Here is a 26,518-nt window from a genome sequence, read left to right on the forward strand (position 1 = left end):
CTTCGATCTTCACCACCACCATCAATGGCTAACTTCAGCTCCCCTTACTCCACACGAGAATAAAGGAGACTAACTAACTTCTCCTCTGTCGCCAACTGGAGGAGAGAGAGAGAGACTTACGAACGATTCTTCGGATGATCAAATTTGAAGTTACCAACAAATGAAAACTTAGGGATTAGCTTGCCTTTATAATTATAAGGTATTCCCAAAAATAAAGTGGGGATCCTCTCAATCATTGAATCTAAGCTTAATCGATCACTGATCAGATTATACCATACCAAAGTGATGATCATTCTTTTTCTAACTATAAGGATATTATAATTTTCTATAAGTCTTGGGTAATGCTAACAAATTCCACTCTAAGAGCACAAAAGAGCACTTAGACAATAAAATCTAGCTATTTTATGATTCATTTTCTGCTTCCCTGCCCTGCATCCAATATTGGGACCATTTATAGATTTAATTCCTAGAGCAATGTGTTGCATGTTTTTTACCAGACGTACTTGTACGTACTGAGAGTGGAACCAACGACTAATCATTGTTGCAAATAGTCTTTTACAACGAAAAATAGGCTATTTGCAACGATTATTTATTTATTTCTTCTTGTAAAAAGTCCAATCTCTTGTAGTGTGTTGCACTTTGTTAGGTTTTATACCTTATATTGGGCATAAAGACCTAACTCTTTTCACAATCTTTTTACCACTAAATTTTATATGGAAGACATTTTTGTACGTATAACAATAATGCTAAAAGCCATGAGGAAGTGCACACAAAAAAGGGGCATTTTGGGGTACTGTTAGTGGACATTTTTGTATAAGAATAATGCTAAAGCCACAAGTTTTAGATGTTCGGACTCAACTCGAATAAAACGTACGTTATTATGTCCAAACTCAACTCGAGATTCGACTAAAAATCAAATCGAGAGTTTGGCTCGACTCATTTATTAATTTTTTTGAAAAAAATTATTTTTAAAAAATAAAATTAAAAAGTAAAATATATAACATAATATTCTTACTCACAATATACAATTAAATATAAATTTATTTTTACAATTATAGTTATTCTCAATTATTTGCAAATACAATTAAATACTACAAGACTATATATATGGCTAATTGGTTCTTATCCAACTCTAATAAATTATACTAATATAAGATATCAGTTATTTATAACATACACATGAAACAATGATACTCATTATATATAAGTTAATGAATCATATATACACACATATGTTCATCATAATTAATATATATTATATATACTATATATAATAAACTTTACACATATATAACAGGATTTACATTTATATATTAATATATCTGTGTTAATATATGATCAACGAGCTGACGAGTCGAGCTTAATTAACTTTATACGAGCATGCATGCTCATTAACTTTAATTGAGTCGGGTGAATTTTATATATACAAGTACTTTGTCTAATTTAATAATCGAATCTAACTTTTTGTTCACCAACAACCTATTTATTATTTAATAATCGAATAGAGTCAAATGAGTTTAATCGAGCCAATCGAGTAGCATTATTTATTTACAGCTCTAATTATTACTACACAACCAAACTTCATCCCATCATTTGAAATAAATATTTTATGTGTTGGACTTATACGCGCGAGAGGAAGGTGTTAAATTACAAATTAAATTATGAAACTCCCTTCTAAAATATTTATACTAGTTTAAGCTTTTGAAATAAATACAGATTTAAGACAAGATAGTAAATTATTTAATTTAAACTAAATACATGAACTGCGGAACGATATTGATCAAACATATATAGTATTGCACCTCTCTCTCTCTCTCTCTCTCTCTCTCTCTCTCTCTCTCTATATATATATATATATATATGTATATGGTTTGCTCGTTGACTATCATGCGTCTGAACCAGCTTACAGGCAACCCTCTTCCTGGTTGGCTAATAGTACCGTTGGAATGGCATTTTTCCTTAATTTCTACCAAGAAGCCGCTGGGGACTGCGTAATGGCACCGACCATGTTTAATGCAACACAGGGCTGATCACTAGGTACCTGCATGCATGCAAAGATCAGAATAAGCATTTCCTTAATTATTCATGCAAACAAATTAAACAACAATCTCACATTCTTAATTACTCAGGCTATTTGCCCAGATCCTTTGAATCAATTGGTAATATTTTGATTTCTCATTAAGAACTAAGGATTGAATCCCCTCCTCATGTATAAAAAAAAAAAATTACTCAGACTATTTGCCACTCTCTCTCTCAGGTCATGATTATTACTCATTATGTCAGCACTCATGCATATATGCAGATATAGGGTTAGCTCAAAAAACATGCAGCTCATGAAAGAAGGTGTTTTTCCTTTTCTTGTTTTTCTTATCTAAAGAGGGATCACTTCCTGATCTGATCAGATTTCTTTAAAATGAAGCATGCATGGTGCGAGAGACGAGTACTGCAACAACTAGGGCAAAATTTTAAAGCGGTGGCCCCAAGCTAGCACGTACGTACATTACTTTCATTATGAGGAAAACTTGAAGTACATGTCAAGTGTGCAAGCACTGGCAGTACTAGTATTAGACACTGAGCATGCAGCAGTTACAAGTCGTTTTCCACCCACAACAATAACTATAAGTCGTTCTAGAAAAGGATAACAATCTGCCCGTTCTACTTTCACTTGTATTCTATTTTTATTTTTTTTATTACTTTCTGCACATATTACTTTAATTAGCTGGTTTTCTATTTTCGTATATAGGATTCTGTTAGTTTGTTAGAGCAGAGTGTGTATAAGAGAACCTTCTTGTATCGTGCAAATCATTCAAGAAAATACAGTGCAAAGCTTTCCAGACCTTCATGCTTTATGCTCTCTATTCTATTCCTTCATTTCTGAATTGTTACATGGTATCTAGAGCCTGAGAGAATCCCGCCATGGAGGACAATCTGGAAAGTTCTGTCGATTCTTTCTCTACCCACACAGACAATTCTGCAAACACCTCTCGTGCCATCAATATGGCTCGATACTTGAACTTGAGTGACCACAACAACTCTTTTCGACTAGACAACGGTGACAACCCCGCCGTGATTCTAGTCACCGATTTACTCACGACTGCTAATTATCCTACTTGGTCGCGTGCTATGCGACGGGCAATCCGTGCTAAGAACAAATTGGGGTTCATCACTGGCACAATCCCTCAACCAACTAACCCAGCCGATCCCCTCTTTGAGCTCTGGGAGCGTTGCAATGACATGGTGGTTTCGTGGATCCAGAATTCGATCAGCCCCTCTATCAAGTCCAGCGTGGTGTTCGTTGATGACGCGCGTGACATTTGGTCTGATCTTCAGGATCGTTTCTCCCAACAGAATGGCCGCCGCATCTTCCAGCTCAAGAAAACCCTAGCTAGTCTTCTCCAAGACAATGACTCTATAAGTGTTTACTATGGTAAGCTAAAAACTCTCTGGGATGAACTTTCGATATATGACCCAATCCCCGTTTGCAATTGTGGCACCATGAAAACACTGTTAGATCGATCCCAGCGTGACTGTGTATTTCAATTTCTTATGGGTTTACATGATACATATTCCAATGTTCGTGACCAAATCATGCTCCTAGATCCCTTACCCTCTGTCACCAAAGTTTTTTCCCTCATCCAACAACAGGAACATCAACACCAGCTCCTCTCTCATTCCCCCTCCCTTGATTCCATGGCCTTAGCTGTTAAAAGACCTTTTGTTCCAAATGCCAAATACTCACCTCAGTCACGACTCTTCCCAAAGAAAGACCGAGCTTATTGCACCCATTGTAAAATTTCAGGCCACACTTTTGAAACATGTTTCAAAGCTGGTAATGCAGAGGCCCCCGTGTGCTCCCACTGCAAATTGTCTGGACACACCATGGAGAAGTGTTACAAATTGCATGGCTACCCACCAGGCCATAAACTCTTTAACAAGCCTCATACCTCTGCTGTTTTTGCTACTCAATCTATGTCATCTTCTGCTTCTAACCTTGAGGAAGTTAGTGATGAAAGAGTGGGTCTCACAAGGTCTCAGTATCAACAGTTAATAGCTTTACTTCGGCCAAGGGAGCCTTCCATTGCTGCTCAGCCATCTCCTCAACAGATTCAGTCCAATCATCAACCTGCCAATCAATCCTCCACACCTTCCAATCTCTCTGGTACCTCCCTTTGTCTCTCTACCTACACACACAACACCTTCCACTCTTTTGATAGTTCTTGGATCATTGACACAGGTGCAACAGACCATATGGTCTGCTGCACTTCATTGTTTACTCAAATCACTGCACATGTTTCCTACTCTGTTAAGTTACCAAATGGCACTGAAGCTCCTGTCACCCACATTGGCACTGTCCAACTAACACCATCACTTTGCCTACATGAGGTTCTATGCATTCCTTCCTTCCATCCATTTTAATTTAATCTCAGCCAAGAAATTGGCTAACTCTCTCACATGCTGTCTAGTTTTTTTGTCTGATTGTTGCCTTATTCAGGACCTTTTCTCTTGGACAACGATTGGGAAGGGTGAAGTACGGAATGACTTGTACCACTTGTTAAGAACTGCCGTCTCTCCTTCAGCTCTTGTCAACACTTTTTCACAGTTTTCACATGCCAAATTTACTGTTTCAGCTTCTGTTAAGTCCAATGTTGATGTCATTGACTTTTGGCACTGTCGCCTAGGTCACCTTTCGTTTCCTTGTTTAAGCTTAATTACAGATCCTATTGTAAAGGATAATATTTCCTCTATCAATAGCAAACCTTGTTACATTTGTCCTTTGGCTAAACTTCATCGTCTTCCCTTTCCTCATAGTCAACATAAGACCTCTGGACCTTTTCAAATAATACACTGTGACCTTTGGGGACCATGCTCAGTTACTGCCTATAATGGTTACAAATATTTCCTAACGATTGTTGATGACTTCACCCGAAGCACTTGGTTATATCTACTTCAAAACAAAGCAGAAACCAGAAAATATATCACATCATTTTCCAATCTGGTTGAGACTCAATTTGACCTTAAAATCAAGGTTTTAAGAAGTGACAATGGGAATGAATTCCAAATGACAGATTTTTTTAACACTAAAGGCCTTATACATCAAAAAAGTTGTGTTGCCACTCCACAACAAAATGGTGTTGTGGAGAGAAAACACCAACACTTGCTCAATGTGGCTAGTGCACTAAGGTTTCAAGCTGGTTTACCACTTGAATACTGGAGTGATTGTGTCTTAACCGCCACGTATCTCATTAATAGGACCCCTAGTCCCATTCTTCAAAACAAAATTCCATATGAGCTTCTATTCCACTCCAAACCCACTTATGCTCACATAAGAGTTTTTGGATCCCTTTGTTTTGCAACTACCCTTTCCCATGGTAGAAAAAAATTTGATCCTCGAGGTCGCATGTGTATCCTTCTTGGATATCCTTTTGGTATCAAAGGATATAAACTCCTTGATCTTGTCACAAAATCCACCTTTGTCTCTAGGGATGTTGTCTTTCATGAATCAGTTTTTCCATTTCAATTATTGCCTTCACCCACCTCTACCACATCTAATACCCCTAACCTGGTTTTTACTCTCTTGACTTTCCAACTCACACTTCCAACTCAATTCCTCTCCCTTCAACAGATTCTGTCAACTCATCTTTACCCTCAAATTTTCCAGCTTCTGCAGCACCAGATTCCTCTCACTCAGCAACTATTCCCATTGCTCCAACTCCCAGACCTACCCCTCCCATTTCCCCCTCAAACACTGTTGTTAACCCCCCACCCCGCAGGTCAACAAGACTGAGGAGAGCTCCCCAGTACTTACAAGACTTCCACTGTCAACAGGCCTCAATTCCTGCTTCATCACTATTGTTGTCCAATTCACTTTCTGCCGCAACTGGTAATCCTTATTCTTTAACAAATTTTCTCACATACCAGAAAGTTTCTCCCTCTTTTACTGCTTTTTCCACTTCAATTTCCACTGTTTTTGAACCACAAACATATAAGCAAGCTTTGAAAGACCCTGGCTGGTGTCAAGCTATAAACACTGAACTGCAAGCCTTAGAACAGAATCATACTTAGATCATCACTGATTTGCTGGAAAAGAAGCCATCGACTGTAAATATGTCTACAAAATAAAATTTAATTCTAATGGGACCATTGAGAGGCTGAAAACAAGACTTGTCGCCAAGGGCTTTACACAGCAGGAAGGAGTTGACTACACAGAGACTTTTTCCCTAGTTGCTAAGTCGGTCACAGTCCGAGTTTTACTTTCTGTAGCTGCTGTTCGAGGCTGGTCTCTTCACCAATTTGATGTCAACAACGTATTCCTCCATGGCAGCCTAGAAGAGGAGATTTATATGCGAAAACCACCCGGCTACAACAAAGGAGGCCCTCATCAAGTGTGTAAACTGCTTAAGAGCATTTATGGCCTCAAGCAGGCCTCGAGACAATGGTATTCCAAGTTCTCTTCCTCCCTTATTCTCTTTGGTTTTGAGTAATCAAAAGCTGATTACAACCTTTTCACTAAACTAGATGGCACTTCATTTACTGCCTTACTAGTTTATGTTGATGATATTATTGTGGCTGAAAATTGTCCAACCACAATTGCTTCTCTCAAAACTTTCCTTAACACTCATTTTAAAATCAAGGATCTTGGATCTTTGCGCTACTTTCTTGGGTTGGAGGTTGCCCAATCTTCAAAAGGGATCCATCTATGCCAACGAAAGTATGCCTTAGACATTTTAGCTGACTCGGGCACACTTGGCAGCAAGCCTCTCAAACTGCCCCTCCACCAGAATTTTAAGATATGCAAAACTTCTGGTGATCCTCTCCAAGATCCTAGTCCTTATCGTAGGCTGATTGGGCGTCTATTGTACTTAACAATCACTAGGCCTGACATTTGTTATGCTGTCCAACTCTTGAGTCAGTACATGGATCATCCCACCACTACACATTTAGCCACTGCTCACAATATACTTAGATATATTAAAGCAGCCCCTGGACAAGGCATTCTACTGTCATCTGAATCTCAGCTCCAGCTCAAGGCATATTGTGATTCCGATTGGGCCTCATGCCCCGACACTCGTCGCTCGGTTACAGGCTATTGCATTCTCCTTGGCTCCTCACTGGTTTCATGGAAGACAAAGAAACAATCTGTGGTTTCCCGTTTCTCAGCTGAAGCCGAGTACCGTTCCATGGCCTCCACATGTTCTGAGCTTACTTGGTTGAGATACTTGCTCATTGATTTGAGAGTTTCACATCCGCAAGCTGCCTTCCTTTAGTGTGACAACCAAGCAGCTCTACACATTGCTGCAAATCCAGTTTTTCACGAACGAACGAAGCACATCAAGTTGGATTGTCAACTAATCAGAGACAAGATCCAAGAAGGTAGTATCACCCCTGCCCATGTCCCTTCCCACTGCCAACTAGCAGACATTTTCACAAAAGCACTACCTTTTTCTCTCCTCCAATCACACTTATCCAAGATGGGAATAGTAAATCTCTATTCTCCATCTTGCAGGGGCTATTAGACACTGAACATGCAGCAGCTACAAGTCGTTTTCCACCCACAACAACAACTACAAGTCGTTCTGGAAAAGGATAACAATCTGCCCGTTCTACTTTCACTTGTATTCTATTTTTATTTCTTTTATTACTTTCTGCACATATTACTTTAATTAGCTGGTTTTCTATTTTCGTATATAGGATTCTGTTAGTTTGTTAGAGCAGAGTGTGTATAAGAGAACCTTCTTGTATCGTGCAAATCATTCAAGAAAATACAGTGCAAAGCTTTCCAGACCTTCATGCTTTATGCTCTCTGTTCTATTCTTTCATTTCTGAATTGTTACAACTAGTTCTTGTCGATCGATAAAATTGTTCCGATCTAATTAAGATCCTTATTTCTGTGAAGTAATGGAATTAAAAATGAAAAATGATTTACAAATGAAGAATAGTTTTATAAAATATCTTATAAAATTAATATCATTTTATAAAAATATCCTCATTTTATAATATTATTGTATAATATATTATGCAATATGTTGTGTATATATCAATACTCACTAAAAATATAATTGAAAATGATAATTATTATATATGAGCTAATTCCATGGTATTAATGATCATGGGGGAATGATCACGTTATTGCCAACAGATAAAAAACAAACATATTCTTTATTTATATTCTTGCAGTTCATTTTTTGATAATTAGGTTTGGAATTTAAAATGGGATGTAATTTCCAGCTATCCGGTTGTAATCACAATTTTCTTTCGTAAAAAGTGAGGATAATCAATAAATTTGGATACCGTGCTCTTAACAAAAAGAAGAAGAAAGACTTACAAAGTGGCCTGCTCCAAGAATCCAATAGAAATGTAGGTTTTTGTATGACTTGAGGAAACCCTCTGTTCTTGTATTATTTCCACAGTAGAGAGGGGTTCTGATCGTGCTCGAGAAATTAAGTAGCCCTTCCCACCTGATCATACACGTATATATTATATATATATATAGAGAGAGAGGGAGAGAGAGAGAGAGAGAGAGAGAGAGAGAGAGAGAGAACACAAACACCATTTCAAGATGGCAGGGAAAAAAAAAGAAAGAATATTACAGGAATTAGAAAGAGATTAGAGAGTTACTTGAGTTTTTCAATCCAGGCTTCCGTCCCCATGGTTGCACATATAAGATCAAGCTGCAATTAACAAGCAGCCAAACTATATATCATGTCATGATCAGCCCTGGCCTCTATATATATATATATATATATTGTCAATGTTACAATATGAGTACTATAGTAATTAATATGAATATTCCCACCAATATTGATGAAAATATTAAAATTACAATGACATAAATAAACCAAATTATGTCGAATTTGATAACAACTAATGATATTTCGCCTCAAGTACTTAACAGTACTACCATCCTTGAAAAAATAGAAGTACTGATTATTAATCTTACTTGCCCATTGTAAACAGTCACATTCACTCCTTTAGCAAGGAGCTCATCGACCTGTAAAATATATATTAACAAGGATTTGGTCACTTAAAAAGATCTTTTAAAGAAAATAAAAATGTGATCAAAGAAATTAACTTTTAATTACTTTTCTTAGTGAATTTATGAAGGGAAAAAAATGGAATTTTCCTGCCCTAAAATATTGGTTGCAATCATCAAGAAATCAGACTTTACAAACTTCACTCATTAATTGATCTCCTTACCTCACTGATCCTTGGTTTCATAAAATCGCCCACAAGCTTTGTGAAAACAGTTTCTGACTGCCCTTCCCACCTGTAAAGGAAGCCCTCATACTTCTAATTTCATGGACCAGTACATATATACACAGTTTCAGCAATTGATCTTTTTTTTTTTTTTTGTTTTTTTTTTCCTGCAATCAGAAATTAGGAGAAAACTCACTCCACATTTTCCGGGATGATCTTGAGTTTCTTTTTAATGACACCATTCATCAAACTCCCCAAATCACCTACAACACCAGGAGAAGACCTTAAGGAACTCAAATATGTTGAATATCTTTTTACTGTGATCCCTTTTGAGACATCTACTTGATCTGTCATCGCGTCTGATCCAAAATCCAACAGAAAATTGTAGAAGTCCTGAAAATCCACGCATCATATTAATTTTGTGCTATAATTGAGTTTTAGATACCAGAATTCAGTCAATATATATGGCTAAATGCATTGATCTATACCACATTTGTAACGCCCCAAACCCGGGTGGCTTGGAGAATTACTACCTGTCACTCATAAACATGTCTCCCAACACATCCAAAGGATAATCTCCAACAACTTCATAAATGAAAATCAATCTCAAATCTTCTCAATAATCTCATTATAAACTCCACACAATCTTTAATGCAATATTAATAAATCAAAGGGGTCCATAACTTCCCGATAGTCATAACAAACCAACTAAATATTTCATAAATCTTACTAAACTCAAGACATAAATAAAACCCAAAGATATTAAAACTAAGAACACCAGAAGTCCTTCTACCAACATCTTCTCAGCTTTAGACACAAAGAGCATTCTAATCCAGGTCCTCATTTGGACTCACCACATCATCTGAAAAATATTATAATGATAGGGGTGAGTCATCAACAACTCAGTAAGCAGAAATCATATGCTAGCGTGCAAACATGAGCATTTATCAAGGAGAGTATGCAGAACAAAATATTTTTCCAGAGTTATCATGCAGAACAGAACATATTTTCAAAATAACAGAGCGATGGTTTTAAAAACAAGTAAAACCCATGGTACTTTGGCATAACATAAACTGAGTATCATCATCAAATCAAAACAGAGCATCAAACAGAGCAGAGACCATGTTTCACCCCCGTGGTAGGGTTGTGCTAACCCCGGTGGCCAAACCAGGCAGAGACAGAGGTGAAATCTTTCCTTTATTCTTCTCGGAGCCCCAAGTGTGCACACAGGAAAGACCACAATAAAGCCACTTTGTTTCCAAAGTGGGTGCACTCAGAGACAGAGAAGTTGGTACCAACCCAAACAGAGCAGAGCATAACAGAGCAGAGCAGAGCAAAGCAGAGACAGAGTCAGATACAAAAACCAGTACACCATGCCAAAGGTTTTCAAATGTTATATCAAAATAATACAGAGTACCGAAACAGAATCAGACAGTTTACCGACACTGAACACAAAAGTCAGAACATCTTTCTAAATAAATGTACAACTTTTCATATTCTCAATATCGCTCATTTTTCAGATTTCAGAAACCACATGACAGAATTTAGCTCATGTCTACACAATGCATGCCAGAACATATTTTTCCCTTTTTCGTACAGATTTCATGAGTATGCAGATGAGTGACCGAGGTTGATCTTTATTTTCACAAGTTCCCAACACAACACAAAATATGCAAAGTTTTCAGAAAATCAACCTCAGTCTTATTAACTTGTATAAAACCTAGCATAGGAACCCCGCTTACCTGACTCCTGCAGTGTATTATCTATGACTTGGATACGGTCTCTATCCGTCTCGCCACCTATTCATAAGATAATATAAACTAAAAATTAAAATCCAACAATACACAATTGGTCTTAAACAACTCAAGAACTCAAACTCTAGATCATAATTCAACGAGTTTAATCAAACTTAACTAGCCAAATAACAATCCGGACAGCCCAAACTTCGATCCAAAATATTCTATACTAAACTCAGTACGTTGGCTTTAAGTGGAGACTGATTCGGAACTGAAAAAGTGTTTGCTGAAAGTTGGCTTGACAGTTGGCTCGAGCCAAGTTCGCTCGACAGTCCGCTCGAGCGAAGGCAAGTCAGAGAGGTTCGCTCGAGTCTCGCTCGACACTCCGCTCGAGCTAAAGCAAGACAGAGAGGTTCGCTCGAGTCTCGCTCGACACTCCGCTCAAGCCAATGCTCATTTGGCTGCTCGCTCGAATCGCGCTCGACAGTCTGCTCGAGCGAAGTACGCAGATTTTGCCAACAAAACCAGTTTACACTACACAACTTTCCATTCCCAACTCCATAACATAAAGTATAAACTAACACTTCCAAATATTTTCTCCACCACCATTCCAACAATTCCACTACAATGAAACTTCAAATAATCCAAACCTAGGACAAAACACCAACCCGAAATACTCACCACGCAACAACCAGAAAAACTCACAAAAACTACTCAAACTCACAGCCAAAACAGATATTGCATCAAAAAGAAGATAAACCAAACCCAAAACTAAGAAGCAGAAATCGCACGGTTACAGAAGGAGAAACCGATACTTGGATGAGAAAGAAACCCTTACCAATCGAAAATGGAGGGGATGCGAATTGATGCCCGTGAGTTGCAGATGAAAACCAAAATGCAGAAATGGAGGAAAAACAGAGTATAGCAGACGGCAACACTCGGGAAACCAGAAGCAACACAGCAACAGAAATCCACGTGAGGAGGTCTAGGGCATGGGATTCGGAAACTCAAACTAATGCCAACAACAGGAAATAAAGATGAAACCGAAAAGAAAAGAGAGACGTGCGCGAGAGAGATGCGGGAGAAACTGAAACTGAAAACAGAGAAATGCGGAAAGAAACGGAAGTTGAAGGAGAAAACACTCACCTCAAAAACGACGTCGTTCAGGATTCTCACTAAACATGAAAATGGCTGGGCCATTTTCACGCACTGATCCGGGCCACTTTGATGAAGAGGCAGGGCCTTACATTCTCCTCCCCTTACAAGAATTCCGTCCTCGGAATTCGTTACAAGCTATAATAATTTATTTCGAACAAGTGAGGATACTTTACTCGCATCTCTTCCTCGAATTCCCAAGATGCTTCATTGATAGCATGATTATTCCACAATACTTTAACCAAAGAAATAGTTCGATTCCGCAACACTTGCTCTTTCCTGTCCAGAATCCGCAATGGTTCCTCGGTGTAGGTCATGTCCTCTTGAATCTGCAAGGGTTCATGATCTATGATGTGAGTGGGGTCATGGATATACTTTCTCAACATGGACACATGGAACACATTATGCACTCCCGAGAACGCCGGTGGTAGAGCCACCCTGTACGCCACCGGTCCAAACCGATCAAGAATCTCAAACGGCCCAATGTATCTAGGACTCAACTTACCTTTCTTTCCGAATCTCATAACTCCTTTCATTGGTGAAATTCTCAAGAAAACCTTATCTCCCATCGCAAATTCTAACTGACGGCGGCGTTTATCTGCATAGCTCTTCTGTCGACTTTGAGCTGCTTTCATTCTAGCCCGAATGATATCTATCTTTTCGGTGGTCTGCTGAATAATCTCTGGCCCTAGAAGTTTCCTTTCACCTACTTCATCCCAATACAATGGAGACCTACATCTCCTGCCATACAAAACCTCGTAAGGTGCCATCCCAATGCTAGCCTGGAAGCTATTATTATATGCAAACTCAACCAATGGTAAATGTTGCATCCAAGATCCCTTGAAATCCATCAAGCATGCCCTCAACATGTCTTCTAAAATCTGAATAGTTCTTTCTGACTGTCCATCTGTCTGAGGATGAAAAGCAGTACTGAAACTTAGCTGAGTACCCATTGCCTCCTGTAAGCTTTGCCAGAACTTCGAGGTAAAGCGAGGATCTCTATCCGACACAATGGATACCGGTACTCCATGCAACCTCACTATCTCCCGCACATACAGTTCAACTAGTTTCTCTAGTTTATAAGAAACCTTAATGGGCACAAAACGGGCGGTCTTCGATAAGCGATCCACGATCACCCATATAGCATCTTGCCCGCTTACGGTCCTTGGTAGACCTGTCACAAAATCCATGGAGATATGTTCCCATTTCCACTCTGGAATCTGAAGTGGCTGTAATAATCCTGCAGGTCTCTGATGTTCCGCCTTCACTTGTTGGCAGGTCAGGCATTGTTCTACGAATTTAGCAATTTCCCTTTTCATGCCATTCCACCAAAAGGACTCTCTCAAATCCCGATACATCTTGGTACTCCCTGGGTGAACAGTATACAAAGAACGGTGTGCCTCTTCAAGAATCAACCTTTTTAGTTCATCATCAGCAGGTATGCATACTCTACTTCTAAACCTCAAAACTCCATCCTTGGAAATACAAAAATCAGGTTTTTCCCCGTTTCCGATCTCTTCCCTTAGCTTCACCAACTCTGAGTCCACTTTCTGAGCATCTTTGATTCTATCTATCAAAGCAGGTTGAACCACTAAACTGGCCATGACAGCACTTGTATCACTAGAAAAGACTTCGATACCGGCTCTTTCTAAATCCATCAACAACCTATGCTGAGTGGTAATAGCTGCAATTGTCGGTCCCACTGACTTCCTACTTAGAGCGTCGGCTACAACATTAGCTTTGCCTGGGTGATAATTAATGGTGCAATCATAATCCTTGATCAACTCAAGCCACCTCCTTTGTCTCATGTTTAATTCTTTTTGGGTAAAGAAATACTTCAAACTCTTGTGATCCGTATAAATTTCGCACTTTTCTCCATACAAGTAATGTCTCCAAAGCTTAAGTGCAAAAATGACTGCCGCGAGTTCCAGATCATGAGTGGGATAATTCTGTTCATACACTTTCAGTTGGCGTGAGGCATAAGCTATAACCTTCCCATGTTGCATCAATACACACCCCAAACCAAGCCTAGAAGCATCGCTATAGACAACAAATCCGCCTCTAGCTGTGGGAACTGTTAACACTGGGGCTGACACTAATCTCTGTTTCAACTCTTGGAAGCTTTCTTCACACTTTGCTGTCCATTCAAACCTATTATTTTTCCTGGTGAGTGCAGTGAGAGGAACTGCTATCTTGGAAAACCCATCAATGAATCGACGGTAATACCCCGCCAATCCCAAAAAACTTCTAACCTCATGAACATTCCTCGGTGCCGACCAATTAACCACGGCTTCCACTTTTCCTGGGTCCACTGAAATACCATCCTTCGAAACTACATGCCCCAGAAACGTGATTGAATCAAGCCAAAATTCACACTTCTTCAACTTAGCAAACAACTGCTTGTCTCTGAGTGTCCCAAGTACCAACTTCAAATGTTCTTCATGCTCGGTCTCGCTTTTGGAGTATATCAGTATATCATCAATAAAGACAACCACAAACTTATCCAAAAACTCATGGAACACCCTGTTCATCAAGTCCATAAATACGGCTGGGGCGTTAGTCAGGCCAAAAGGCATGACCAAAAACTCATAATGGCCATAACGGGTTCTGAACGCCGTCTTAGCCACGTCTTCAGCTCTGATCTTCAACTGGTGGTAACCTGATCGAAGATCAATCTTCGAAAATACTTGAGCACCCTGAAGCTGATCAAACAAATCTTCTATACGGGGTAGCGGGTACTTATTCTTTATGGTCACCCGATTAAGTTCCCGATAATCGATACACATTCTCATCGATCCATCCTTCTTCTTTACAAAAAGAATTGGAGCTCCCCAAGGTGAAACACTGGGCCTGATGAAACCCTTATCTAACAAATCTTGCAACTGCTCTTTGAGTTCCGCTAATTCAGATGGCGCCATGCGATAAGGTGCTTTCGAAAGGGGTGCCGTGCCTGGAACTAACTCAATAGCAAACTCTACCTCCCGCTCAGGTGGAAGTCCCGATAAATCTTCAGGGAAGACCTCTGGATAATCTCTCACAACAGGTATCTGTTCCAACATCACTTCCCCCTTTGGTGCTTCTACCACACAGGCTAGGAATCCCTGACAACCATCATGCAACAGTTTTCCAACCTGAATGGCAGAAATGATGGGTGGAGTCAACCTCACTTTTGACCCTGTGAACCGAAATTCACCTTCATTTGCGGGTCTGAAAACCACTTCCTTTTTAGCACAATCAATACTGGCGTGATAGGAAGCCAGCCAATCCATACCCAAAATTACATCAAACCCAACCATGTGGAAAACTATTAAATCTGCTGGCATCAGTCTTCCCTCTATAGAAAGAGGGCATCCAGGTAAAATCTCACTACAGACTACAGAATTTCCTGTTGGGGTCGCAACCACTAACTTATTCCTTAACCTTTCAGTATCTAAAGTGCAAAATCTAGAGTACGCCGTGGAAACAAAAGAATGTGTCGCTCCCGAGTCAAATAACACAAAAGCATTATTAGAAAACAGAGAAAGAGTACCTGTGATCACATTCAAACTCATCCATGAACCAAGAATATTCAAAGTCTTAACCAGAATCAATCAAAGAAAAGAAAATAGTAGAAACTATAAATCCTTGAAGTAAAACCAAAGAGTCATACCGGTGATCACGTCATTCCTACCCTCAACTTCTCCAGGTGTTAGTGCAAAGACTCGAGCAGGCGCAGTAGGACGTTGATTGCTGCCCCGGGCCAATACTTCATTCCTCTGAGGTGGCGGTATGAATGTCTGGTTGTTCCTATTTTGCATTGGGCAATCCCTGATGTAGTGACCTGTTTTGCCACAACGAAAACACAATCCCGCCCCTTTTCTGCACTCTCCGGAGTGCATTTGATTGCATGTCCTACACTGGTAGGGTTGTTGATTACTCTGAACCAGCCTTTTTCCCGAACTACTACCTTCATTCCTCTTTTTCCATGGTCCCTGATCCATGCCAGACTGGTACCCAGTAGGAGTAGTCCTTTTCCTCTGTTCATGCATTGCAGCGCTTCTTTGAAGGGTTCTTTCAAAAACTGTTGCTTTATTCACCAATTCTGAGAAGTTCCGAATCTGGAAGCCCACCACACGCACATACAGTTTCTCATTCAGTCCTTGCTCAAATTTGCGTGCCTTCTTTTCCTCATCGGGAATCAAATAAGTAGCAAAACGGGATAACTCAGTAAACCTAGCAGCATACTGATGTACCGTCATGGTTCCCTGAACCAAGGTGGCAAATTCCATAGCCTTGTCCTCACGGAAAGAGCTAGGGAAGAAGCGCTCAAGAAAGATCTGCTTGAAGTGCAGCCAACTGACTATCTCTGTCCCCTCAGCTTCCCTGATAGATCTTTCAGAGATCCACCACCTCTTCGCTTCCCCAGTAAGCTTGAATGTGGCGTACGCCACTTTTTGCTCCTCAGTACAAGTTAGGACTCGCAAAATCTCCTCAATGTCCTGAACCCAATCCTCCGCCAAAGTTGGATCGCCTCTCCCATCAAATAAAGGAGGGTGCATACGATTGAATTGCTCAACAGTACAACCCCCTTCATTGAAATTACGCTGGCGACCCGTGGGATTTTGCACAAGGTCATCAATTAACTGATGTGCAGCTGCTCGTAACACGTCGGAAGCACTCGGGTTTGCTTCCCTTTCGTTCTCGATCGCATTCAGATCCGACATGCTTCGTTCTCTACGACGAGGTGGCATCCTGACAAAATAACTAGAATTTTTTAAAAAAAAATCGCTTCGAAAATAGAATTTATAAGAACATAGAAAATTAGTGGTATTTGTAAAAACAAAACGTATATATATATTAGAATTCAAAAATATAAGAATATCTATAACAGAGACAAAAGAGGAACGCACAACGGTAGTAATAGTCAATCTCTCCAAAATTTAACATCTTACTCCATCTGAGTATTTAAGAAGGCTCCGCCACTAAACTAAACCTTAATCAACATGAATTTAGTTCATAGACCTATGAAATACCACACTTCATAGTTATTCGCAAAGCCTGCGAATTCTAAGACTTCCCACTTCAACAATATTCAATCCTATGCACCCACAGAAATCTAAACCTCCTAGGTTTATAGTATGCAGAATTCTAACCTGTCTCTGATACCAAATGTAACGCCCCAAACCCGGGTGGCTTGGAGAATTACTACCTGTCACTCATAAACATGTCTCCCAACACATCCAAAGGATAATCTCCAACAACTTCATAAATGAAAATCAATCTCAAATCTTCTCAATAATCTCATTATAAACTCCACACAATCTTTAATGCAATATTAATAAATCAAAGGGGTCCATAACTTCCCGATAGTCATAACAAACCAACTAAATATTTCATAAATCTTACTAAACTCAAGACATAAATAAAACCCAAAGATATTAAAACTAAGAACACCAGAAGTCCTTCTTCTACCAACATCTCCTCAGCTTTAGACACAAAGAGCATTCTAATCCAGGTCCTCATTTGGACTCACCACATCATCTGAAAAATATTATAATGATAGGGGGTGAGTCATCAACAACTCAGTAAGTAGAAATCATATGCTAGCGTGCAAACATGAGCATTTATCAAGGAGAGTATGCAGAACAAAATATTTTTCCAGAGTTATCATGCAGAACAGAACATATTTTCAAAATAACAGAGCGATGGTTTTAAAAACAAGTAAAACCCATGGTACTTTGGCATAACATAAACTGAGTATCATCATCAAATCAAAACAGAGCATCAAACAGAGCAGAGACCATGTTTCACCCCCGTGGTAGGGTTGTGCTAACCCCGGTGGCCAAACCAGGCAGAGACAGAGGTGAAATCTTTCCTTTATTCTTCTCGGAGCCCCGAGTGTGCACACAGGAAAGACCACAATAAAGCCACTTTGTTTCCAAAGTGGGTGCACTCAGAGACAGAGAAGTTGGTACCAACCCAAACAGAGCAGAGCATAACAGAGCAGAGCAGAGCAAAGCAGAGACAGAGTCAGATACAAAAACCAGTACACCATGCCAAAGGTTTTCAAATGTTATATCAAAATAATACAGAGTACCGAAACAGAATCAGACAGTTTACCGACACTGAACACAAAAGTCAGAACATCTTTCTAAATAAATGTACAACTTTTCATATTCTCAATATCGCTCATTTTTCAGATTTCAGAAACCACATGACAGAATTTAGCTCATGTCTACACAATGCATGCCAGAACATATTTTTCCCTTTTTCGTACAGATTTCATGAGTATGCAGATGAGTGACCGAGGTTGATCTTTATTTTCACAAGTTCCCAACACAACACAAAATATGCAAAGTTTTCAGAAAATCAACCTCAGTCTTATTAACTTGTATAAAACCTAGCATAGGAACCCCGCTTACCTGACTCCTGCAGTGTATTATCTATGACTTGGATACGGTCTCTATCCGTCTCGCCACCTATTCATAAGATAATATAAACTAAAAATTAAAATCCAACAATACACAATTGGTCTTAAACAACTCAAGAACTCAAACTCTAGACCATAATTCAACGAGTTTAATCAAACTTAACTAGCCAAATAACAATCCGGACAGCCCAAACTTCGATCCAAAATATTCTATACTAAACTCAGTACGTTGGCTTTAAGTGGAGACTGATTCGGAACTGAAAAAGTGTTTGCTGAAAGTTGGCTTGACAGTTGGCTCGAGCCAAGTTCGCTCGACAGTCCGCTCGAGCGAAGGCAAGTCAGAGAGGTTCGCTCGAGTCTCGCTCGACACTCCGCTCGAGCTAAAGCAAGACAGAGAGGTTCGCTCGAGTCTCGCTCGACACTCCGCTCGAGCGAATGCAAGTCAGAGAGGTTCGCTCGAGTCTCGCTCGACACTCCGCTCAAGCCAATGCTCATTTGGCTGCTCGCTCGAATCGCGCTCGACAGTCTGCTCGAGCGAAGTACGCAGATTTTGCCAACAAAACCAGTTTACACTACACAACTTTCCATTCCCAACTCCATAACATAAAGTATAAACTAACACTTCCAAATATTTTCTCCACCACCATTCCAACAATTCCACTACAATGAAACTTCAAATAATCCAAACCTAGGACAAAACACCAACCCGAAATACTCACCACGCAACAACCAGAAAAACTCACAAAAACTACTCAAACTCACAGCCAAAACAGATATTGCATCAAAAAGAAGATAAACCAAACCCAAAACTAAGAAGCAGAAATCGCACGGTTACAGAAGGAGAAACCGATACTTGGATGAGAAAGAAACCCTTACCAATCGAAAATGGAGGGGATGCGAATTGATGCCCGTGAGTTGCAGATGAAAACCAAAATGCAGAAATGGAGGAAAAACAGAGTATAGCAGACGGCAACACTCGGGAAACCAGAAGCAACACAGCAACAGAAATCCACGTGAGGAGGTCTAGGGCATGGGATTCGGAAACTCAAACTAATGCCAACAACAGGAAATAAAGATGAAACCGAAAAGAAAAGAGAGACGTGCGCGAGAGAGATGCGGGAGAAACTGAAACTGAAAACAGAGAAATGCGGAAAGAAACGGAAGTTGAAGGAGAAAACACTCACCTCAAAAACGACGTCGTTCAGGATTCTCACTAAACATGAAAATGGCTGGGCCATTTTCACGCACTGATCCGGGCCACTTTGATGAAGAGGCAGGGCCTTACAACATTATTGCTGTTGGAGCTAACCACTGACTCAAGTTGCATCCATGAATTGGTTGCATCAACATATTGACCTTTCTCAATTTGCTGCTTAATCTTCAGAGCCAGACTGTTTTTTCAAATGAGTTTGTCAGCAAACTGAAATTCTCAAATCCTAGTCTAAGATGTTTTAATTAATGTAGTTAAAAGTGGACCTATTTGATTTCTGCAGCCCGTTGTTATCAAACCGCGAGATATCTTTGAGAAGAGGACCCCATGAAAACTGCATTACCAAAGACTTAAATCTTAGCAGATGAAATACATATAAAAGTTCCTAATTATTGCTTACTTTAATTGGACAAATCAACAAGCTGTTTCTACCACGAAATCTTCTGGGGAGATCCAACTGTCTCCTAGTGCCACTCCTGCATATGGAAGAGAAAAAGAATAGGAAAACAAAATCGCTTTAGTTTCTGCAAAAATATATCTACAATGAGTACAATGACAGTCTTCCTCTCTCTCTCTCTCTCTCTCTCTCTCTCTCTCTCTCTCTCTCTCTCTCTCTCTCTCTCTCTCTCTCTCTCTCTCTCTCAGTGGCTATGTCCAGATAATTCTTGACATAGCTCGTTGGAGAAAGATTGTTTGCTTGAAAAGTGTTACCTCCCAATTTAAGCTTCAACTTCCCAGCTTCTATGGCCTTAAGTGCTGAGAGTGCAAGAGTAATTGCATATTTCCCACCATAAGATTCTGCCACAATGTGTAGAGGACTCTTTTGGAGACTCTCATTTCTATTGAATATCTCCTCCAACAATGTCGTTAAATCAGCTGCGACTTCCTCATCGGTTTTGACTAACAGTTCTTCATCCTCCACAAAACTATATCCCGTTCCAACCGGATTATCCTACGTGCATGAAATCCAATAGGCAGTTTGTTAAAAGCAATGATTCTTTTTACTTCATTGCAGATTTCCAATCACGGCTAACTTACCACGAATAAAAGATCAGCTTTTCGCAACCATGTTGAATTCCTTGGCTTCAAATCACTGTCTAATGGCCCAATCTCTTGAAAATTTCCAATCCCAACTCCTGAAGCACCCTATGAAGCTTGAAGAAATTAATACAAATATCGACAGTGAATCACAAAACTAGTGAAAGTGACAAATGAATTAGCTTGAAGAAACAAGTATATCACGTTCAAGAGTTTTTCAATACTCACAGGTCCACCCTGCAACCAAAGAATGATAGGCCATGGCTGGGAGGGATCATCTTCAACCCTGTAGGGACTTCTGTAAAGCCACCAGAACATGTGGGCTTCTGCATATATATATAACACAATCCAGATGCAAAGAATAACGTACACTTCCTTTGAGAACAAAAGTACTAAGAATACAAATGAATAAAATCTTTCTCAAACATCAACTTACTGGGTCTAACTTCAACATATCCCCATTCCTCTAATCCTTCCTGTGCTTTTGCTGCTGCTGCTATTCCTCCGTGAAACAGAGGAAAAAAGAACAGTAGAGAGAAAACAATAGAACACCATTTTCCCATTTAAAAAGAAACAGAGAGAATCGTAGAAGTGTATATTTCTGCATGTATTAAACTATATAAAAGAAGCTTATATATAGTGGAATATGGCCAAAACAAATAAGAAAATATACAACTAAAAAGGAAAGATTCTAACTTAACATAATTACAAGAAAAATTACAAGAAATTAAAGATATGATCTAATATTCTAAATATATTCTAAGATATAAATATATACGCTAACAACTCTAATTAATGATAAAAAAAAGAATATGCTGTAAAGGAGATGATATAAGCACGGACGGAGTACTGAAGCTTATTTTGTCCGACTCCTTAAAACAAAAAATTAATGCTGAAAAAAGCAGGCCAAAATAATTAATGCGTCTAGTTTTTTGGGTCAAACAAACAATTTAAATGCTAGGAAAAAGATAGAAATAGTTGAAATACAGCTAGCCCACCAATTGAGGGCTATGACAGCTCAGTGCCGACGACAAAATATGGAATTGAGAGTTGGAAGTTTTCGATATTCTCCTCGTTGGCCCCATGCATGATGGTTCCCGGCCAATCTCTTCTTATTTGTTTTATTATTAGCATGAGATATCTACAAAGGCAAGCTAGGCAACACAAAAGAAACAAAAAAAAAAAAAAAACAATTAATACATGATGATCATGATCAAATTATGGTTCAAAACTTCCAACTCTCGGTTCCACACAGGACTGTCTTTTGCTGATTATGTAGACTACTGTTTGAAAGTGCATTGCTTTCTCTTGTAAAAGTAAGTAAAATAAGGTGGGAAAATTTAATAAAATAAGGGATGGCCGGGCTTTTGATGTTGCTGATCATATGGCGTTAATTTGTGAGACTGCATGCGTACTGCATGCCGGAACAATATCCTCTCTTTCTCTCTCTCCGACCTTCTAAACGAAAAAAAAAAAAAAAAAAAAACAGGTTCATGGACAAACAGGCGCACCCCTTAGTAGTCGCTTGAATTAAGTTGCAGCGGAAGACACGGCCACGTGTGTTCTGTTCCCGCAAGCTCGAATAGTCCCACACCGAGAGAATAAGAGCATCCGAAGTGATGGCTGAGTTATAAAAACGAAACGGAAGGGAGAAATAAAGCATACCTTTCTCGGCCTTTTGGCTAAGATCAAGTGTAGTATCTGTTCTTATCAGTTTAATATCTGATACGTGGCCCATCGGGTCACACGATATTAAATTAATTTTTTAAGGGGGAACGCCCATTACAGTAGCTTGCTGCTGGGGTCTTCGAGCGTCGCCCATGCGTTACACTACTGCATAGGCCCGGCGTACCCCACCCAAACATAGCCAACGTTCTTCTAAAATCAAGTGAAGGAGGCCGGAAGGGCGTTTGAACCAACCATCTCGAGTCTTTGATCTCATAAAACAATGGAAGTTGGCATATTTTATTACCTTTTAAAAACGATAGAAAAGCAAAAATGGCATGGGAAAGGTGAAATTGTACCACTTCATTTAAAAATAGAATTATACTTATCATTCATATACACTAAGTAAAACAATTAAATTAGTTTAAAAGAATAAAATAAAATAAAAATAATATTAAAATATATAAAATGTGTGGTGTGAGATAATTGAGATAATTATGAGTAGCAACCTATGACTAATCATATATATCGCACACTTTGAATTAAGTTGCACTACACGCCTCACACCACGGCGCCATATATGCATCTAGTTTAATTCTAATAAGATTGCATGCAAGATATCGATCCCTATGATCCTGAATATATATATATATATATATATATATATATATTAATTAATGAAAAAAAAATCTAAAATTAGGATTTGGTATAAAAGGGATTTTTACACCCTTTATACCACATTTTTTTCATCAATAACTAATATATTACATTAATCACCATGCATATACAATCACAAATTATAAAATTATTTTTAAAAGAGAAATGATATTTGCAATCGTGGAGTGCGCAAGCGTCACCCAATCCTTTTAAAAAAAGTGAGCAAATACGGGACTCGTATGAAAAGAAACTAATTTTTTAGTAGTGAACCCCTTTTTTTCAAAAAGATTGCATAACACTTTTGCATTTCATGACTATATGTAACATTTCTCTTTTAAAAAAACTAACGGTGGGTGTCGACCAGACCACCAAATTTTCGATGGCAATCAAACTCCAATGAGCAGTCGTCGGATAATGATAATGTGCCGCCAGATTTCAACAACCTCTCAAGATGTCGATTAGAATACTAGTGATTAAAATGAATTTTAAAAAGAATTAGTATTAAGATTTTTAAGAATTTATCGTTCAAATTTTGAGATTTTGGAATATTCATTTTAAGAAAATTTAATTGGATATGATTAAGTTTATCATAGAATTGATAGAATTATGAAGTAATATTGCATGTGTGAATATATATATATTTTTTTTGATAGGAGAGCAACTTTATTTCTTAGTGAAATAAACCATAAACAGATTACAAAAACTGTTTATCAATCCAAGTAACATTTTCAACAAAAGAAGGTGCACTCTACTGCCAAATTTGCATGTCAGTAGCACTCCATGCATGTCTTGTAAGTCGATGTGCAGCTTCATTTGCTAATCTATTAGCATGTTGTAGCTTGCATTCCTTAAAGCCTTGCATTATGTTATACCCCATATGATAATGATCGGGGTAGTGGTGTATGAGATCTTATATTGTTTGGGAAGCAGAAGTTCTTGCTCATTTGTTATTTGTAATATCTCAATGGAAGACCCAAACCACATGGCTTATACTCCAAAGGGAGTAGTCAATGATACAATCGGAGTCCCATTGGAAGCTTATAAAGAGTAAGAACTTATCTTTCCCAAGTAATATGAGATCCCATACACCACATACCCTTACCATATAAGGTATCATACATTAGCCTTCTAACTTCCTGCACCAATGTTCTTTCAAGAGTAAAAGACTCAGTTCCACTATTAACCTCTTCAATCATCAACAAACGATCACTTTCAAGGATGAGATTATCAATTCTCATGTTCACACAAAGCTGTAAACCTCTAAATATTGTCAATACCTCTATGCTTTCTAGTTCACATACCTCACATTCTACTTTATTGATTACCATTAGCACTTCCCCCTAGAATCTCTTAAGATAGCTCCTACACCTACTTTCTTCTGATCAAAGAACAATGCCCCATCTACATTTAGTTTTAAGAAACCAGTTGGTAGGGGAGACCACTTATAAACCACTTTCTGGTATCCCCTCTACATCTGCAACTTTGGCTCAGTTTTATACTTCTGTGAGAGAGCAAAACCAATTACCTGTTGTGAAGGTAAGCAAATTTGGTTATGCACCATCTTGTTTAGCCTAAACCAGAAGCCCCATGCCATTAACACAAACTCTGCTAAGTTTTCAGAGGAGCCATATTCTTTAATATCCATTGCCACATGCATAAAAGGCCCGTGATGATCAAACTGTTGTAAGGCATGAAACTTCTTCACCCAATAATCATAAATGAAAGGACAGAAAAGCAAAGCATGGGGTAAATTATCCAACTAGTTTTTATAGAAACAACACTGGCCATCCACATTGATCTTCTTACTAATTAGATTAACCATTGTAGGTAAACCCTCCTTACAAGCTCTCCGAGCAAAGATTTTGACCTTATGGGGAACTTTCAATTTCCAAAGAGCAGTCTTCACATTGAAGATACCACTTTTATCATGCTCCCATATCCATTTATCAGTTACATTAGAAGGACTTGGATGCAGCTTCAAGATGTCCTCTGTAATTTTTGGATTGAGGAGAGTTCTCACCTTATTTACATTCCACCATTTAGTGTTGCTATCAATCAAACTAGCTACCTTTCCATCTAATGATGCCAACTCCACTACGCTGTAGACTTCCCCTAGCCAACTCATATTCCAGCTTTTGAATCCCAGGAATCCATGAATCCCTCATAATATGTATAGAATAGCCATCTCCAACACTTCATCTTCCCCCTTTAAGTAAGAAATTTTTTGCTTCCCAAATTCATTTCTAAGCATAAGAGGGATTCACACCAAGAGTAGTATCCAACATATTTCCTTTAGGGAAGTATTTGGCACTAAAGACTTCATGAAAAAGATTGTCCTTATCTTACAATATCCTCCATCTTTTGTGATATCCCGTATTTACGTGTATTTTGACAAGTAATTATTGCATTTATTAAGATTATGGACTTTCTTGTTTTAAATTTTAGATGATTTACGTGATATTATTTTAAGATTTTTAATTGTTAATTCAATGTGTTTTTTTGTTATTAATTATTGTTCATTATTTAAATTGCTCTTTATTTTAAATTTGTTTATTGTTGGATTTAATTATTTTATTTTTATTTAGTCACTACATTTAAATTATTTTATTTAACTCGTTGTTTTGAAATTATTTTTGTTGGATAATTTTTGTGACCCAAGATGTGAGGATTGGACCTCATTTCTTTTCCTCACTTTTTATTTTTCATCTTTTTCTTTTCTTCTTCTCTTCTTTTTCTCTTTCCTTAATTTCTTTTTCTTCTCTCTCTCTTCCCGCGCACGACTCCTCCCTCTCTCCCCCATCTGTTGCGTCGTCCTCCACAGCATCGCCCATTTCCGTCACGGCCCCTCCCAACCGTCTCCCCTCCGGCTGGCGACCTCACCCCTCCGTTTTTAGCCCCTCTCGCGCCGCCGTCAGCCACCACGCACAGCTTCAAGCCCGACACCCATTGAGCTCGTGCGCCGCCGTCACGCCACCATTGGCCACCACTTCTTCACCACATCACCGGCGACCCCCCAACTACCTCAACCACCTATCTTTAGTCCTGATCTGCCACTGGTGAAGTTCATCTATCTCCATTTTCGATTTGAAATTTTAGGACTTCAACTACTGCCTACGCCGCCACCCACGGCCAACCACCACCACCATTAGCTTCACCAACATCCTAAGCCCTTCCCTTGTAATCTCAAGTATTCGTTTGTCTCCGTTCAAAATCTAGCATTTTGAGACCCACGACCTTTGTCCATTTTTCACTGTTACATTGTTGTGTGGCCGCTTCTAGCACCTCCGTGATCCTTCAAAAATTATATTATAGCACTGTAAGTATTTTTCCAAAGAACTTTTGAGATTTAAATATATTTTTGCACTAACCCATTTTTATTGTGAACTGGTTGGTTATACCAGACTGAGTCCGAGGAGTAAGGGGGTCGGTTGGATTGAATGATGGAGTTGTTGT

General features: G+C 38.9%; 1 protein-coding gene and 1 non-coding gene across 2 annotated transcripts; one reads left to right on the forward strand and one right to left on the reverse strand.

The window, feature by feature from the left end:
* Positions 1–1,873: 1,873 nt before the first annotated feature.
* LOC121241689 (serine carboxypeptidase-like 51) lies at positions 1,874–21,313 on the reverse strand. Its single transcript, XM_041139569.1, has 13 exons — positions 21,180–21,313; positions 20,972–21,069; positions 20,744–20,851; positions 20,417–20,657; positions 20,138–20,181; positions 19,972–20,039; positions 19,781–19,886; positions 9,392–9,588; positions 9,196–9,265; positions 8,939–8,989; positions 8,617–8,669; positions 8,324–8,456; positions 1,874–2,041 (listed from the first exon to the last, which is right to left on the reverse strand). Exons 1-13 carry the CDS (start codon positions 21,304–21,306, stop codon positions 1,967–1,969), a joined length of 1,371 nt encoding a protein of 456 aa, XP_040995503.1. The 5' UTR covers positions 21,307–21,313; the 3' UTR covers positions 1,874–1,966.
* Positions 21,314–22,404: 1,091 nt separating this feature from the next.
* LOC121241731 lies at positions 22,405–22,600 on the forward strand. The gene has a single exon (XR_005935761.1). It is a non-coding gene; the product is annotated as a U2 spliceosomal RNA (small nuclear RNA).
* Positions 22,601–26,518: the final 3,918 nt, after the last annotated feature.

This window comes from Juglans microcarpa x Juglans regia, chromosome 7S (genome assembly GCF_004785595.1).
Source record: "Juglans microcarpa x Juglans regia isolate MS1-56 chromosome 7S, Jm3101_v1.0, whole genome shotgun sequence".
NCBI classification, from domain to species: Eukaryota; Viridiplantae; Streptophyta; class Magnoliopsida; order Fagales; family Juglandaceae; genus Juglans; species Juglans microcarpa x Juglans regia.

Bases quoted from the DNA above. Each gene is read 5' to 3' on its own strand.
- LOC121241689 (XM_041139569.1), bottom strand. From the start codon at position 21,306: ATGGGAAAATGGTGTTCTATTGTTTTCTCTCTACTGTTCTTTTTTCCT. The intron at 20,852-20,971 runs GTGAGTATTGAA...CAAGCTTCATAG, and splicing joins TTTGGTTGCAGGGTGGACCT to GGTGCTTCAGGAGTTGGGAT. The intron at 2,042-8,323 runs GTAAGTCTTTCT...GCATGCATGCAG, and splicing joins TTCTTGGAGCAGGCCACTTT to GTACCTAGTGATCAGCCCTG.